This window comes from Haliaeetus albicilla, chromosome 22 (genome assembly GCF_947461875.1).
Source record: "Haliaeetus albicilla chromosome 22, bHalAlb1.1, whole genome shotgun sequence".
In the NCBI taxonomy this organism is placed as follows: domain Eukaryota; kingdom Metazoa; phylum Chordata; class Aves; order Accipitriformes; family Accipitridae; genus Haliaeetus; species Haliaeetus albicilla.
In genome coordinates, this window is record NC_091504.1 from 17,014,095 (window position 1) to 17,032,655 (window position 18,561).

The 18,561-nt window shown below is 35.8% G+C and overlaps 1 protein-coding gene across 1 annotated transcript in view; it reads left to right on the forward strand.

Annotated features, from left to right (window-relative positions):
- IQCK (IQ motif containing K) overlaps window positions 1-18,561 on the forward strand; it is a 55,785-nt gene that overhangs the window by 15,969 nt on the left and 21,255 nt on the right. Inside the window, exons 7-8 of the mRNA XM_069810076.1 lie at window positions 5,329-5,413; window positions 11,351-11,462. Coding sequence (XP_069666177.1) covers window positions 5,329-5,413; window positions 11,351-11,462 — 197 coding nt within the window. The remainder of the gene's footprint in view (window positions 1-5,328; window positions 5,414-11,350; window positions 11,463-18,561) is intronic.

Consider the following 18,561-nt stretch of genomic DNA (forward strand, 5'->3'; position numbering starts at 1 on the left):
ATGAAATATTTATATTGTATAATTGTGTTTTATGAGGTTAAGGTTTTATGGCTACAAATCCTGATGCAGTGTTGAAACTTGCCTTAGTTTATGTAAAGATTGTCAAAATGGCAATGAGAAGATTGAAAATGTAGTAGTGGTTTGTGACATCTTCCTAATGCTGCTGTTAGAGCACTATTTGGAGACGTTTTGCTGCTGTTAGTGTTTCATGTTTACAGGATACGAAGTCTGATCTGAAGGACACAAACATCCATGGAAATTTCCCTGTTGACATGAGCAGACTTTGGAATAAGTCTGTGTTTGGTTTCCTCTAGTCCAGGACCACAAGCACTCTTACAGAATACATAAATATTGGTCCTACAAAAGAGAAAACTGAAGCAACACATGGTGACTTGCAAAATATGTAGGAAGTATGCAAGCACAGAAGGAGGACTGAGTTTTATCCTTAAAATGGATAGGTTCTCCACAAGTAGAGAGCATCTTAAGGGGGAAGAAAGCCACTATAGTTTTCAGACAGAACTTAAGACAAAACATAACTGGTCTTTTATTGTTTTGGCATGTTCTCACTACTAAGACTTCTGGCTGTGCTTCCTCTAATTCCTCTCGCATTCTTGTTGCCATTCACCTGTTCTGCCTCATTCTCTGGTCTGTTACATGGCTGTGCCTCCCCACTTATCAACTTGCTCATGTTAGTTCCATGCTATCTTTTGTTTTTACCATGTCTTTTCTTCATTATAAATAGATGAATAAGTATATAAATAGTTTGTATGTGTTAACAGTTGTATGCATGTTATCACTCTGACCGCTTTGATAATACTTCTGAGTGTATTTTTATAGTTTTATTATACTGTAATATTTTGCATCTTTTTTTGTGGGGGGGGGTGGGGTTTTTTTTGTTAAAATTGTGGCTGAGACAAAAATGAAACAGGAAATTTGAAAGTGAAATTTTTTGTTTGTTCATAACCTATAACCTTTATATTTGAGGATATTCAAAATACAAAAGTGTGTTCAAAAGACCAGCAAAGCAGCGGAAGATGCAGAGAATGGAGGGGGGCAAAAGGTGTCAAAATATATATTTTTTTATTATTATTCATTTAGCTATTGACAGTATCAAGGAGCTTTTATTTGGAGAAGGTGATAGAGAAGAAGAGTTCAGACAGTTGCAGGAGTCACACTTCAAAATGTCTGCTTGTTTGCACTTTCTTTCTTCAGAAGATTATATTTGGTTATTCCCACATTCACAGTCCTTCAAAAATGTGCCCTCCATATAATGCACAAAAATGTTTTCTTATCTGTTGTAAGGATTTTTTTTCTCCAAATACCTTTCTCTTATTCTAGTGCATTTAGATTACTGCGAAAGAAAAACAGTAGTTAGTAATTTCTTTCTGACTGTTGTATAGTTGTATTAATACTAAGAGTGTTATGAAGAAAGGTCTCAGTGCACACTCAGTTTGGCCTGTGAAAATATTCCAGGCTATTTTTGTCAAGTGTCTGTGGGAGTATTTCCCTGTAAACCTGTAAGGCTTATACAGTGATAGTGTAATATGTGATTAATATATCTAATTGGTTTTAAATACCAGGTCCGATAAATCAGTACTTCAGTGTCTGATTGTTTATGAACAATCTTTTTCCTGCTTTTTGGGTAAATGATCTTAATAGTATCTATAAGCAGAGATTTTTGAGACATTTATTTTGAATCAAAACAATACTTTTTCATTGTTGCACACTTTTGCAACTCTGGATAGGCATGTAAGAAGAAGGACTTAATGAAGACAGATGCTGCTGTAATATTTCTAGATTCTCTGAGTAGGAATAAGAAATACTGAAAATATAAAAGAAAACTACTTTGAAAAATTTCCAGAACAATTTTTTTGGTTGTTCAGAGCAGCATCTGAATTCCAAACCAGACTTTCTCAGAATCCCTTTTTTAAGAGTTACGTACATCACCATGGTCATTTACTTGCATGTCTTATATTTATCCCTATTCTTTAGTCTGTTCTTTTGTCTTTTAGATTATGAATTTTTCAGTGACTCTGTTGTTGCCTGTGTTCATACATGATATAATATTCAAGAACAATAACCATCACAGTCAATTAAAGGTGAAGTGGTTGTGGCTGTTTAACTTGGCAGTGGCTGTCGTATTGAAACTTACGGGTCTCCAGAAGGCCTGATTCTTGTTATTAGGGTTGCTTCAGTATTTCTAGAGACGAGCTTTCTAAAACCAGAGAGAAACCCTGATCATTCGTTGACTGCACCTGGATATTCCACTGTCACCTGCACACCATCTGCCCCAGGCCCTGATGCTCCCTGTAGCTAGCACAGTGGTCCTGCAGGCAGCTAGCTGTAAGGCTAGTGGTTAAATTTGGTGGTTGTCTGTTACTCTTAGGGAAGAGATTTGAATAAAAAGAGCAATTACAAAATCCTGAATTATGCATAGTGAAAATTTTGCTTGATTAATTTTTTTCTTAATATTTCCTTTTCAAGGAAGGAGTCAGACCTTCTGTTTCTAGGACAGGTTGGGAACTTAATGACAATTGGGGTTTCTGGACATTACTGTGTGAAAATACTAACTGTATACAGTGTCCATCAGCGTCACTACGAACCCCCAAAGGTTAGGTTGTTTATTTTGGTGACAAGATAATGGAGGGCTTTTTTGCCCCCCTTCTTGAGAGTTCATTGAGAAACCCAGCTTCTGTCCATGAGGAAATCAGATACATGCCTTCAGTAAGAACCTTTTTCAATACCTCATACATTTATTTAATGCAAGTCTGTATATCTTCTGGGTACCAAATTCTACCTGCATAATGTAATATAATTAGTATCTCACATAATCAGGATCTGTACGAGTTTGCTCAGAAAGGAAGAAACATGTTTTTGGAATTTAACTTTCCTCTGGTCAGTGTCTACTTTATTCAGATTTGGTAAAATACAGTACTTAAGAAAAACTTATTTTACTGATGCTCTTCTACAGGTGCAACTTATGTTAAACAATGTATCTATATATTAAAATAGATATCAATATGTTTAACGTGTGGGCTTTTAAGATTGTGCATAATCAAAGACTAAATAAGCAGAATATAGTTAGTGTACATTTTACTGTCAGTTTTAATCTTCTTGGAGGCATACAGCTGTCTTCTGCCACATATGACATATTCCCTCTTTTCCTAGTTCACTGCTGAGGGGTGATTGCCTCTGCTCAGATGCTATTTTTATTTGACCCGAAGCCAATTGCGTATATTCTCTCAGACAAGAGTGGACCTGGCATGACTTCTCTTCTTTAAAGCTGCCCCATTGAAATGATTGATGTTTGCCAATGACTGTCATACTGAAAATTAAGTCCTGTTCTTGCTTGATTTTTATATTGGTTTCTCAAATTTAGTGTTTGATTACGAACTAGACATTTTTACAATTTGGAAATGAAAGCTTATGAATGCTAGAGTTGCCCTTGCAGGCTGGAAGAAATCTCAATTTGTTCTTTGGAGATGTACTCATTCTTAGAGAAAGTTCTATGTCTTTGATAGAACTGCTGTAAAATATGTAGGTCTTTCTGTGATTTTCCCACTCCAAGTTTTGGTTTTCAAAAAGATCAAAAATAGAACAGAGAATGAAAGCCTATCAGCCAAACCAGCACAGTCCAACTTTGTATTTTTAAGTGTGATTATAAGAAGCTGGTAGCTCAGGAAGCCTTGCTTGTCCAGCACTTATGATGTCCCTTGAGCAGTAGAAATGCTAATTAATGTTCACAGAGCTAAAACTGTTTAGCTTAATGAAGAGACTTATTTTTATTTTTGTCTTATTTCTGCTCTTCCAAACAGACCAAGGTTTTAATTCACGTTGAAACAAATGTAGGCCAAAACCCAACTGACATGATGATGAGACCAATTTAGCTGAGTACACAGACTAAAATGGTGTAGTCAGTGTAGCATTAGATAATAGTTAAGATTGTGCTCCAAGTTGAAATGCTCCTTCAGTGAAGACAAGCCCTAAGAGAAAGACGTCGGAGAGCATAGGAAGCTTACTAGGGCAGAGACTAATATGAATGAAATTAAGTGAAAGGAAAATGTAACTGTCAAGCCTCCTAGCTTGAGCTGTAATATACTGTAAAATAAATTTCCAAAAGAAATGGCAGAAGTAATGTTTTAGCCAGAAAATGTAAGACTGCATAAATAGCTTATTAATTGACGGTCTTTGCAGTATATGTGTCTTTATAGTATAAATAATATAAATAATGTTCCTGCATGGGTTGCACGTATCTGTAGATGATTGCTGCATCCAAATTCATAATGTTGTGGTCTTCCAAGTCAAAGCTATGTTCAGTCTGTTTCCCATGCAGGGAGAGAGGCTCTTAGCGCCATTCTAACACTGCCAAGTCTGCTGTTTATAACTGGTATTTTCATGACTTGCAACATTATTGCCCTATAGCTCATTAACTTTAAATTACATGTGTTATGAAAGAAACTATATAAATGAATTTTGTCTTGTCCTTTCCGATGGATGCTTTCTGATCATTGTGTGAGAGAAATAGATCAACATCCATAGAAAATGGCTTTTGAGAAGCAAGATTTGGTACAGTGATTTGAGTTTTTATTAGTGATGGCTGAATTGTAATTATAGTTGAGAGTATTTCCCATTAAAATTGGTAGCAACAGAATCACCAAACATGCTTTCAAATTACTGTATATTTTGGCTGAAAATTGTTGACTTCACATATGTATTACTTTCCTTTATCACCAAACAATGTGTATATGCTATCAAAACTAAAATTTCAGCATTTTAAGAACTTGTTTAGACATTACTAAACATGGATCCATGCTTATGCAGATATAATAATAATTACTTTTTTCAGTACATTTTAAGTTTAAGTGAAATCATAATGTAAATTAATGTACTAAAATATATTTATATTCTATGTATTTAATAATTGTTATAATCATTAACGTCATGAGTCTGTTCATTGTTGCATGCATACTAAAACCTCCTCTGCTTTACAAATGGCACACCTACTTCTCTCGCCCCCCTTCAACCGCCACCCCAAACCTTACCATAATAGTATGAATTTGCAATCCATGTAGAAGAATAAGAAAGATTACTGTGCTGGATATGCCATTTGTATACTATTGTTTTAAAGAAGAAATGATTGTAGCGTACGTAACAGAATATATTTTTAAAGGAGATATTCTTTGCACCTTTTATCTTTGGAGCAGTAAAAAATTGTATCTTTCAAGCTCCTGAACAACCTTTCTCTTTTTTATAAAATATACTGTTAGGGAAGAAAGTATTTTACATTTATAGGCTGTTTGTTTATGAAACATTATTTTTTTTTTTAAGTCCTAGGCCACCAATTCCTCTATCTCTCCTTCTATCAGAAGAAGAAGCAAGCATAGTAATTCAGTCCTTCTGGAGAGGTTATCGGGTAAGAGTAATCTATAATTATTTTGCTTGATGTTGAAAACCGTAGGACTGTGAAGGCCCCAGGGAAAATCCTTACATAAATTTTAAGTAGGGGATACTATAAATAGCTGCTGAGACCCCCATGGTTCATTGGCTTTGGATGTTGCTCTGCCTTATGCCTAGTGACTGCAATTTTTTCACAGGCATTTACACTGATGTAATCTCACTGTTTTCCTCAACAACAGAAAATCTGCAGATATTCAATTTTCAGAAGTACAGTTAACACTGAAGAATTTTTTTTTTTTTTAGTTGATCTTTGGCTAGTTGCTAAAGGATGAAGTGTTATTTTGCTTCATGCAGGGATATGTGAGTGCGTGCGGAGATGCACAAGGAGAATTGGTGAGGTCTGTTAAGGAATAAAAGCATACAGAAACAAAGGACAAAAAACTGAGACCTAGAATGAGACAGGAGATGTAGGAGAGGCATGAAGGCTGTTATTCAAGGAAAGGTAAAACAAAATGGCAAGCAGATGTTGCAAGCCATACTAGTAATACAACACTAATGCAATCCCCAATTTAAGGGGGAAAAGCAAGGCGCATAAAATAAATACAAAGAAAAATTGGCTAATACTATTATTTTGGAGGGTAACAGCCATGCTAACCCTAGGGTATGAAATAAATTATTTTGAAAATCCTGAACAGATTCTGTCAAATATTTCTTTGAAAGGCTCTAACACCTTCATGCCTTGGAAAGAAATGGACTTGAAATTCAGGTGACTTTGGTGACAAAGAAACACCTTTGACTGCCTTTATCAAAATTTAAGCTTGTAAATAGCCTCCAGATATAGCAGTAGTTTCGTTGTGATGGACACTGAGACATCTCTGTCTGTACATCAAGTGTTCTTTAAATAACAATCAGTATATAACACTCTGTTAAGTAAGTTCTTCTTTACTACTTTTAACAAGCATGAATATATGAGTGGCTGCTATAATGTGCCATGCAGCCAAAGATAATGAAATACCTTGAAATGATCTTCTTGACTGATAGATTTTTGTGATGCTTTCTCGTTGTTCATTTTCCTTTATTTTTCTTTTTTTAAACAGAGTTGGCATTGACACTAACATTAATGAGCACTGACAATACCACTGCAGGCACCCTTACAGTGGAGTATCGCAAAGGCAACCATTATCCAGTAACAGTTATGTTTGCTGAACAGTGCAAGGTTGCTCAGATACCTTTTGCTTCTACCAGAGCTTCTGCAGGGCACTGTCCTTCCTTGCTATATGTATTAACTTAAAAATTTTCACAATAGTATTTATCATTCTAAACCAGTTCCCAGAAGTGAGAGAGAAACTGTACCTATAAAAAGTAGGAGACATCAAAAATAATTCAGACTATAAAATTAGCTGTTACATAGCTTATTAGAGCTGAAAGAACTTGGGTTTTTAAAAATTAAAATTAAAATTAAAATCAGAATATAAAATAAAAAATCATTAGTAGCAAGTTACTACATAGGGCAATGTGTTATCCTTGGGCTTGTAAATTAAGAGAACTCTAAGCTTAAATGGGGTTTCATTGCATTAATGTAAAGGTATATTATGAAAATTTACTAAACAATTCAGATTATTTGCTTTTAAAATAAATATGCCTGTCAGCTAACGTTGATTTATTTTGGTAATAACAACACTTACAAATAATGTCCTTTTGCATTCTAAGGATATTAGTGTGTCACTGTTTTAAACTCTTTTTGATGTTTTTCATTAACCCTTGTTTTATAATTCACAGAACTTGGAACTTTTAAACACTATTATTGAAACAAAAATTTACACATGGTGATAACATTGAATAATTAAACACAAGCACACGTACATATTTTACATGGCACTGTGATAAAGGAACAGTGTACTTCATCATTGGTCTTCTCAAGATACACTGTAAGGGACATAAAATCACATGCCATAGGTACTTGTTTGAAAGACGGATGGAGAAGGATTCTGGACACACTGTTGGATTTCAAAAAAAGTAAAAGGCTCAGAAATCTAGGCAGGATAGTTTTGTCTTTAACAGTGCTATCCCAAATGTGAACCTTGTAAGTTTTTTGTTCTTAAACAATGTCATATAAAGTATGAGAAACCACAGCAGGTTATTTTTCTCAGAGCTGTCTTCTATGGACTCAGCCCATTTTTGAGATATTTCATTAACCATATTGATCTAGGCAGTAGAGTTTATCTACTTATATAACTGACTGAGCATCGTGTCTTCTCATGATACCTTGCTTCTGCCACATCTAGCTATCTGAGTGTGCCAGTATCAAAACCACATGGCAATCAGCAAAATGGATCAGGCAGTAAAGATGTTTCTATGTAAAGGCAAAAAAAAAGCTATAGGTACAGAATATTGAGAACTTTTGATAATAAAGCATGATCAAAGCACTACATTCATCCTTATCTGAAGCAAATTTCAGAAAAATACTTGTTTCGGTCATAATAATTAATGGCTGCCATCAACAAAGTCCTTGCTACAATCTTTCATACAAAGACATTGATGAGTACTCTGAAAATCATGTCAAGTTTAGTCAAGAATTAAATTCCAGAACAAGCAGCAGTGGAAGCTGCAACTGCTGAGTACTCTAAGGAAATCAGAAAGGAAGATGTCATTCTGAGGGGTCTCTTTGAGGGCAAGGAGAAGCAGCCAAAGAAGACTTGAGACAGGTCTGTCATCAGAATTCTTTCTCTTCACTTCTTATCATCCTCTTTTATTGGGGTTCCATTCATCTGTCATGGGCCAAGGCAGTTTTCAGTATCTGACCAAAACCCTTGATTGGCAGGTATCAATTTTCCAGGCACTTTCCCAATAAAAGATGATATATTCCTTCACCCCTCTACTGCAGAATCTGTGCTTAGTGCCATTTGTTTTATGGGGTCTTTTTAATCTTTACAATTTGCATAACTATTCTAGACTGAAAGGATTTTTCATTAATACAATTTCCTCTAGTATTAAAGTGTTATCTTTCCGCTGTTGTGCAACATGTTCTCACCTAGCATTGAAAGAAGTTTATTTTGACTAAATCTTGTAATATCATGGAGTTTAAATGGGACAGTATTATGTAAATATTGAGTGCTATTTTATACATCAATATTGCTTGAGCAAAAGTTAAATCAGAATCGAAGTAGGTTTATCTTTATATTTTACAAAATATTATTGTGCTTTTGCTATCACAATTTATATTCCTTTCCAGCAAGTTGTGGCTACTAGCAAGGGCTCAAACCCAGAAGGTCACACGAATATTTGCTGTTATTTACAGCAAGTGTAGATTCAATCCAAGTGACTTGGGTGAGAGTGAACTCTCACTTCAAAGTTAAGACCCCTTCAGCGTTTCATGCATTGCTGGTCTGCAGGAGAAACACATCAGTTGTTCGGACAAGACTCTTGACTCTCTGATTATTTGCTTGGAGATTTTTGCTGCTGAGTTGTGGCTTTTTAATCATGGTAGAATTACAGTCTGATTACAAGATAGACTACTTTCTGAGAAATTATTACAACTGTGCTAAATTATAATCCATTAAGCATATTTGGAACATGTTGATAGTATTTTGTTAAGTTCCTGTTACCTGTTTTACTGCAGGTGGCGTATCTGTGCTCCTTTTTCTTTTCTTTCACTTTTCTAAAAAATCACTTTATTCTCGGAGCTCATGTTCACTGCTTGGATTTAATGTTGGACTTTGGAGTATTTGAGTCTATTTGACTATGCCTTTATCTCAGAACCTTGTATTTTGCTATGTATTTCACTATACTGTCACTGTTCTATTTATCTAGGGAGAGTATACAGAATCTACCATACTTGCCTTTTATGTTTTAACTGTTAAGAGTTATTGTCTTCATTTTCAGTATATTTGGCCCTGTCACGGGCCAAAATACAGGTCTTGCATAGCTGCAGTTGTAAATGGACACTTCATTTTTTCAGGAATTTTATATTTAGACATAGAGGTAGTAATTTCTCTATCTTCCTGCTTCTTTTCTGTTACTGTCATTTATATGTCCCATAAGCATTCCCTTAACCCTTTCCTGTGCAGATAAACTGACTCCATGTAATAGGGAATTATGGGTTTTATAAAAGCATACATGACAGCATAAAAGAAAAAAATGTCTCTTGCAAGCCTAAAGAAACTATGCCATGTTTGGGATTATATTTTATTTTTGCAAATAGTATTTGATGGATTTAATAGAAAATGGTTTTGATTTTTTTGTATAGCTGAAAAGAAGTTCACTAGTAACAGTAATATTTTTTTTTTAATTTTTAAAATTGCATATCAACCTTGTAAGAACTTCTTACAGCTTTTATAGAAGATAATACAGAACTATATTAGTATAATAAGATATTATTAGAGGCCTAAGAGGTATCTGATGTCAATTCACTGAGTAAAAGTCTTGCCTGTCTTTATTGATCACATAACCTTGTATTGTATTTCTGCTCTGCCAGTGCACTATCTGAAATATAGCAAGTTATCTGCTCCTAAGTGGATTGAAAAGCGCTGTGGGAGTTCAGCTACTGTCTACTGCGTTCTCAGCTGCACCACAAAGGAGAAATTCTGGGTGGAAAGAATACTTTTGATAAATAATTTATATTGGTTTAAGGTTTTGTTTGTTTGTTTGTTTGTTTTAAACTAGTGGAAAAGTAAGTCCTGCTCTTTTGCTCTGTATGTATCTCAGGAAAGTGAGACAAAACCAGAGTGTAATGGAATAGTATAACTGAGTTCAAATCACAGAGCAAACTCATTACCATATCATTTATAAGAATAAAATAAATATAAGAAATTTTCTAGAAGACTAAGTAGTCTGCTTTCTGAAAGCAAAAATGTGTCCAGGAGAAACCAAGCTTATTGCTGCTTGTTTCTACCATGTAATTCAACTTCAGCCTGAATTACTAGGACATTGAGTCCTAAAACATAATGACATTTTATATATATAACATTTAGGAAAAACAGAAACTGCATTTTTAATAGTTCTATTATAATTTGAATATGACTCTAAGAGAATAATCACTTAACAACGTCTAAGCTAATACTAGCATGTCCCTGTCCCACTGTTGTCAGAACGATGGTATCTATTCTGGATTTTTGCTCTAGCACTGAAGGTAGTAATTGTGTGAATGCCGAGGTAGACAACTGGTAACACACTGCTAATTAATCAAATCCTGCTCAGAACAAGTTTAAGTAGCAGAGTGGTAGAAGCTGTTGATGCAAAGCTAGCTCTTTCTTATATTAGTAGGATCTACACCAGTACAAAAGCAATAATAGAAGAATTCAACTTAAATTTTAAATGGAGTCGAGGCCTGTGACTCTTGTCATTTTATGTGGAAGCAGAATTATGCCCTTCATAGGGGTGATTGACTGACAAAGAATAGATATCATGTAATTCATTCCAATTACTTTAAATAACAGATTAATGGCTCTTCTGTTTGTGAAAATTGCATGGCTGGGATTGTCAGTAAGCCTATTTGCAGCTGATAGCAGGTGTGAATCAGTTTGCTGGAATAAATTTCCTGCTGTACAACCCTTCATGCTCCTCTTCTACTCTATTATATTGGTCAGTGGGTTGATTTTATAGTGTTGTGGTTTTCTAAGGGCACTAATACCCTTCAGCATAACGCTTTAAATTTTAATTAACTCAAAGAATAAGCATCTCACTGCAGTCACATTCTCAGGAGTCCTTGGTAATCAAAATGATCCCCTAATTGGCATATTTATGTTTTCAATGGGGTCTGTCAATTATGTGGGTTTTATTTCTGTATAAGTTGAAAACTGTAAACCTCTGGGATTGTGCTTTTATATAAGGCCCAGCAAAAAGGATGGATGTCACGTATTTGCCCAGCCACAGCCCATGAAAAAAATTGCATTGTCATCTTGGGTAACATGAACATAAATAATTTTAGTTACATTTTCTGTTTTCCCTTTCCCAGGTCCGCTGTGATAGTGAAGTACAAGAGCTACGTCAGTGGCAAAAGCAATTGAGAGAGGACAAAAACATTTTTAAGAGAGTGAAAGAATTCTGGACTAAGCAGGAAGCCAAAGGTAAGTGAATTAAATTGTGTATTTTAATTTTTTTTTACATTGTGTTGAATTTTTATACTTCAAGTTTCATTAAAAAATAGGACACGCAGTAGGACACTAATCCCAAGTGAGAAGATAACGTCAGGTGGAAATGCCTGGCTGTTTCTTTGCAGTCACTACTTAGAGTAAGTTAGTTGCCTGTATAGCTGAAAGCGGCAACGGAGAATACAGTACAGGGCCAAAACTCAATAATTTCAGAGGACTGTGACAATGTGCTGGCACAGTATTTCCTAGGGCAGGATCAGACCTCTACCAGCCACACTACATTTAAATACTGATTTTTACCAGATGGGTTGTAGTACAGTTTTTCTGAACTGTGGGATTTCTATCTGGTAAATGTTCTACTGGCATTTTCCTGTAGTTATTTAGAGCAGAAGTTGACCTGTACAGTTCTAAAAAAAGAAAACAAACCCAAACAACCCAATATAATTGCCAAGGGAAATGAGGCCAGATTAAGAACTGACACTGTAATTTGTTTCCTTTTTGCCCTGATTGTAGACAAAGCTTTACTGACAGGGCCAAAGTTATCATTCACTTACTGAGGCACAGTGGTGTAATTATGATTATTCGCCCAGCCTCTTTGTCTACTAATGCAGGAGGATTCACTAGCTCCTACATGTTATCAGCCTCTGCGGGCTGGACTCAAGCGTGATACATGTAGGGATGTGAACTACACACCAATAGATGGAGGTGAAAAGAGGTCATTCAGCTACGTTGTTCATGTGTTGAAGAGAGGGAAACTTAGGTTGTACCAGTCACCATTGTGTGGTCCTTCAGTCTGATGGCACTGTTGCAGATGTGTTGTCAGATAGCTGATCTTTGCCCTGAACTACTTAAGAGCATTCAGGGTGCAGTTTCACACAGTCAGTTGGATCAAACTGGGAGCTGCCAAAAAGGTTGATCCCACTCTCTGGTTCTTGCATCGGTTTTAGTGATTGTGTAACTGCACCATGGGTTTGGATCAGTGGCAGGTTTTGGTATGGGGCAGGTTAGTTTTCCACAACATTGTTGCCAGATGATTGCTGTATCTAACACAAAGGAGAAAGTGAACTGGGGGGAGAGAGGGATAATGACTTTCAGCAGCCCACAGCTTGGTTAAATTGAGCAGAATATGAGATGGTATTCTCATACCTGGTTACTGTTCATGGCTGAGGAAGTGCCAATCTCCAGGTGATTGGCAGGAGTTAAAAGCCAGGGGCAAGTCATGGTTTAGACCTCGAGCTCAGTACACAAAGGCACATCTGTCAATGCCTTCATTCTGAGCCTGGTTTTCATGGGACTTCACTGGGAAAGAAAAGACATATATTTGAATCCCTGCAGGGTGAAAGAATTTAGAATCAGGTTTCTGTGAAAGGTTTTGAAATGCTGAGTCCTGGTCAGTTAGATACCTACTATCCAGAAAAATCTACAACTCTGGATTTCAAGTGACAGAAAATTGTCAATAAGCAATCTGGAATTAGGCAGCTTAATGGGAGGCCTCTGTCCTATGTTGCCTAATGACCTAGGCAGCTTTTCATTCAGCATTGAATATTTGTAGGTCACCATTTGGAGCTCTTTCTCTTTGGTGCCTCTATAGACCATGCCATTGTTTCGTTGGTTCACCTTCAGGTGTCCAACTTCTACACATTTTAAGTCTAAGCTGAGACATTGAATACGTCCTGCTGGGTATTCACTCAAATGTTTTTTTTCTTTCCTTATTCTCTATGCAACTTAACTGTCCTTTTTAATTAAATTGAGTTATTGTACTCATGCACAGATACAAAATAGGGGATTCTGGAATTAAGTGTTTGACATCCTCACAGTATCCTTTATTTTAGAAACTACAGTAAGAAAGTCCATACATAAAGAGTACTTATTAACATCACTGCTGTAGCATTCGGAGCTCATTGTAAGTGACTAGAGCCTTGCAATTCTTCAGTAACTCTAGTCATCAAATCTTGTGTGGATATTGTTAATTTCAAAACTGTCCTGCTTTTTAATAGATGATACAACTAAAACTTCCCTATGAAGCATTTTAATTATAAAATAGTCCATGCTCTGTAAATGTCAAAGGAATTAACAGAAGTCAGGTCATTAACCTGACGCACTGCAATTATTCTTTCACTTTTTATTGTGCATCCATTCTATCTATCATTAGTTACAAGTAGATCAGCCTAAAAGGATGGCATGAAAGTCCCACACATTTCCCTTTCTGCTTGCAATCTTCTTTTGAAATTTTTTTGCCTAAAGGTGAAAGGAGTTTCTCCTTTCACATATGTGGAAGAGAAGTCTGTTACTAGTAACAATCATTATAACAACTGGGATTACAAAATAGCCCCTTGTTTTCAGTTTTCCTTATTTTTATGTTTTTTCCTTCACACAAAATAAATGTAATAGGCACTTGGGGATAATAATAACATTTTAAACAAATGCTAGACTCTTTCTTGTGTGAAATTCCCGCACTTCCAGATGGGCTACTTTTTATAATACCAGCAAACACAAAGTTGTAAATTGATAAGTCCTCCATGTTTTCAAGCTCCCCCACTGGCAACTCTTTGATTGCCTAAACTTCTTTTCTATTATTTTCTATTTGTACTTGCATATCTGTTGGATAGCATTGGATTTTGGGACATCTAGTCAGGGTAATGTTGCAATTATACTGTGTTAAGTTTGCTGTCAAGCCTTCTGAAGTGTATGCAGAACACCAACTAATTCTCCAATCAGAATTGGATAAGTAGGTATTTCCACTGGGTGTTTTCTAATGAACACAGCATTCAGTAGTTACAGTATAAATCTTTCCAATAAGTATCTTAATACATGGTGCTATTGTAACACAATTTCTCCTCTACTGTGTAAAGTGGAACAGTATTTAAACCCACTCTCGCACAACAGCTGTGCAGCAAACTCCAGGCAGTACTGGGAGCAAACATTTTAAATTGATTGCTGAAGTAATCCACATTTTGTCACATAACATGAAGTGAATCAGTGGCAACTTTTATCCGCTAGGACAGTGTTCACTGTTAAAAAGCTGCCTCTCTGTGCCGCCTCCTTTAATCCTCTGCAGTGCTCACCTGCCAGTCACATGCACAAGCTGGTACGACATGGTGATTTAATGTTTGCAACTAAGAGAATCATGTTAAAGTACTGCATCCACCATGTTCCCCAGGACCTGGACAACCTCAGCAACTCCTCCTTGCTTACCTTGTCCTTTACCTTACCTTTGGCCTTGCTAGACAAAGCTCTTGCACAGAGGGAGGGGTCTCTCCAGATTTGCTGCTTTCCCTGTGATGAGAGACACAGCAGCAGCTACTGAGTGGTTTTGTGGTTCGCATGTTTGCAAGTGCAAGGAAAAGCATTTTCCTGTTGGAGGTACTTTTCCTGCCCAAACAGCCATTCTTCATGTTCTCCGGGGAAATTGTGTGAGCTGGATTGAAGCTCCTGCTGGCTAGCTTCAGCTGCATCATGCTATTTTATAGAATGTGTCCAGTAAAATCTGCTTCCATTGCAGTATTGCAAGATTTATACTATATGTGTTACACCCCGAGTTCATTAGAAAATATCCAGTGGCGAAATCTATTTTTCCAATTCCAATTGCAGAACTAGTTGGTGTTCTGGGTACACTTCAAAATGCTTTACATTCTTCCAATGTTCCTTCCCAGTGTTAGGAGTTCTTGTCATAAGAAGGAGCCTGCACTGATACTGATATCAATACAAATAGCAATAGATTTCTTTGAGTAGGTATTTAGATCCATTGAGAGGCAGGCTTATAATTAACGAAGACAGTAATGAATGACAACCTCAAAAGCGGTTCTGCATGTCTACACCAACAGCAGGACCACAACGAAAGCTGTTCCTGCAGGTTGTATTTCAGCTGTGAAGGCCCAAGCGTGAATTCAGTCTGCAGAATTCTCAGGGTAGAGTTTTTTAAATCATAAAGACAGTTAAGAGTCAGCTGATACCAAAGCTGTCCTAAAAGAGTAATTTTTCAAGAGACATTGTTTTCAAAACCTTCCTTTATGTATCATGCATGGCCTCCTCAATTGCCTTGCTATTACAGTATTATATATTGCAAGGTGTTATGATCTGACATGCTTTTGTGTGTCTGCACTGTGCTATGTGCAGGACCTTTTGATCACTGCTTCACTTAATTATGAAATGTTCAGAACAAGAAGAATTTTCTTCAGGGCAATATACATTATAGTACAAATACCAAAACTGGAAGACTGTCACAATTTTTTTTTTTGCGATAGCAGTTTGTTATAAGGGCTGCATAGATTTTTCCAAACATTTATTCATATTTATATCGCAGTTTTAATCCACAAAAGATCAGGTTTTATTTACCAACCCATGGAATTGTCTATGAGATATTTTATAGCTGAAAGAATTCATTCTGAGGAGCAAAATCATACATCACACCAGGGAAAAACTGCATTTATGTGTGTGTGTGTGTGTGTGTATATATATGGGGTGTTTGTATGCAGTAAGTGAAGTAGAATTCTTGGCTTTAGTAGCTTAGAGTTAGAAGATTAAACAAAGTCATAACTAGTAACAGTGTACAAAAAATGATGAAAAATAAAATCTATGAGACATAAGTTGTCTTCCAGCAGACTTGACTGATATGTAAAGAAAACTTTGGCAGAGCAACCAAGGTTTTCTTCAAGTCTTTGTGGGATTTCATACCCTATTTACTATGGTTTATTAAGAATTTACTTTGGAAAAAAAAAGTGGGCTTTTTTTAAAAAAAGAAGACATAAATAGATCTGGTTTTGAAGATCTGAAAACAGTGGATCCAAATTTACTATGATAAAATTAATCTCACTATAAATTTAAAAAATAAAAGCCAAATTCTTCTCTTTGTAATACGTGTTTAATTCGTCAGTGTTAATTGTTGAAAAACTGCATTCCTGAAGGTGATGATAGAAGTTGACCTAGTAGGCTTGCTAATTCATTTTAAATGATTGAAGTTTCATGTTTGTGTCTTAGACTCTCTATTTTCAATTTGTTAGTATTTACATCATCTCATCAAGGCATGTTTTTTCACATGTTCCATTGTCCACGATACTAGTAAGAGTTACAAATGCATACTTTTGCAACTTATTTCTAAGAAATAAACCTATATATTTACCACTGTGAAAAAGGACGTATATGATAGTAGATTATTATATAATCATAGTTTACAGTCTTCCATGCATGTAAAATCTTAAAGGTGAAAATTACAAGTGCATTTTCAGAGGACAAGATGAAACCATTTTCAAAATGCTGCAACTAAGAAAAGTAGGGACTAAGGGTGGAGTGGACTGTGTCATTTGGTAGTTGAATTGATCCAAAAAACTCCTGTCTCTGAAGAAATTTAATCTTTCCGTAAACTCTATTTATGGTTTTTTTCAGAGTAATGTAGTGGTAAGATTTCCTTTGCCTCCTTTGCCAATTGTTTCAAAAGGAAAAACAAATTTCCTTTTAATCACTCTCATGGAGCTTTCCTGTCATCAAATCAATTATTTTAGGACTCTAGGACACACAGCTGTTTCACCACTTCAAAGAAAGCTGTAAAATTGCCCCTTTTCAATTTTTTTCTTAAACCAGTGCAAGTTCATATTGCTATATGACATTAGCTTTCAATATTATCACATTGTTTCTGTAATTCCTTAACTGAGCTCTGCTAAGTTAATTTAAGAGTATCCATACATAAAATAGCCTTGGGGCCCAGACAGATGGCTATTTGGAAACAGCTGTACTAGTTTGAGAAGTTACCATCCAGGGGTTTTCATTATCAATCTCAGCTGTGATGCTATAATTAATTCTGTTAGTGCTCCAGCTGCTCTTATTTCTGCTATTATTATTCTGCTGTTTATTAATGTCATTAAACCCTAATTCATTGTAAAGTTAGCAAGGTTAGTTTAAACTGCTTTTACCAGTGATTTGATCTAACCCAGCTGACTTTCCGCTGAAGTGGATAGTGAGCACTCATACAATAATGAATAGCATAATGCAACTACTTCTTAACCTTGTCTTTCTGCGCACTTGGTTTAACTGAATTAATTAATTCAGTTAATTCAATTAATCCCCTTTAATTAAACCACTGAGCTCTTCACATCAAGCAGGACAAAGCATTTATTGTTACTAGAAACTCAGATGTCACAAATAAAGCATTAAGCTTCATGATCAAAAGAAAAAGAAGAAAAACATTTTTTAAGAGATAAAGCAATTTATTACAAAGTTAACTACATTAAGAATAACAATGAAGTATCTCTTAAATTTGTATATGACTCTAACCCTGTTTATTAGATGTTGTAAACAGTGTTGAATCTAACTGTAGGGGATGAATGGTGAGCTGCCAAATAGCTTTTAGAAAATGCTGACTCGAGCAGTAATGCGATTCTATTGACACTACTAGAAAGATCAGCATACCTTCCATGAAAATATCAGCCAAAGACTCGGTTAATGTGAGCTAACAGTCAGATTCTGTTTTGTTGTGTCTTTCAGGACAATGCTATGTATACCTTATTTCATGGGTATGTTTTAGGCAAAGATGTATAATTTTATGAAATATGTTTGTATAATCTTGACCAACGTGATATTTAAAAAGGATATTAAAAGGAAGTTAGAAATGTAAACCAATTGTAATTAAAAAATCCAAAAGTATGCCTAATTTATTTTTCTGGTTTCAGAAAGTGTGTTAAAACATTATTGAAACAAATAGTGAAGTTTTAGTTTTCATTAGAACACAACAAGAACAAAACACTTTGGGTGTGTTCGGGGGGGGGGAGGGGGGATGTGTGTTCAAGTAGGGACCAAGAGTATGATTTTATGGGGCAGCTAATGTGATCCAACAACTTCCCCATTAAAAAGGCAGTCCTGTCCTTCCTGGACCAAGGTTTCTGCCATCCTTTCCTTTTCTCAGCTCTAGCAATCATGGCTTCACGGTGAGTTGGTTCAGCTGGCAGATCTGACAAAGAACTGCTCTTCAGTTCTGTTCTGCTGACCCTCGGGTTAGTTTTCTGCTGGATCAGCCTGATAAACTGACTTGCCTGGTAATGACCCAGTCCTTACAACCAATATAAGGGAAATGGTGCAACAGTAA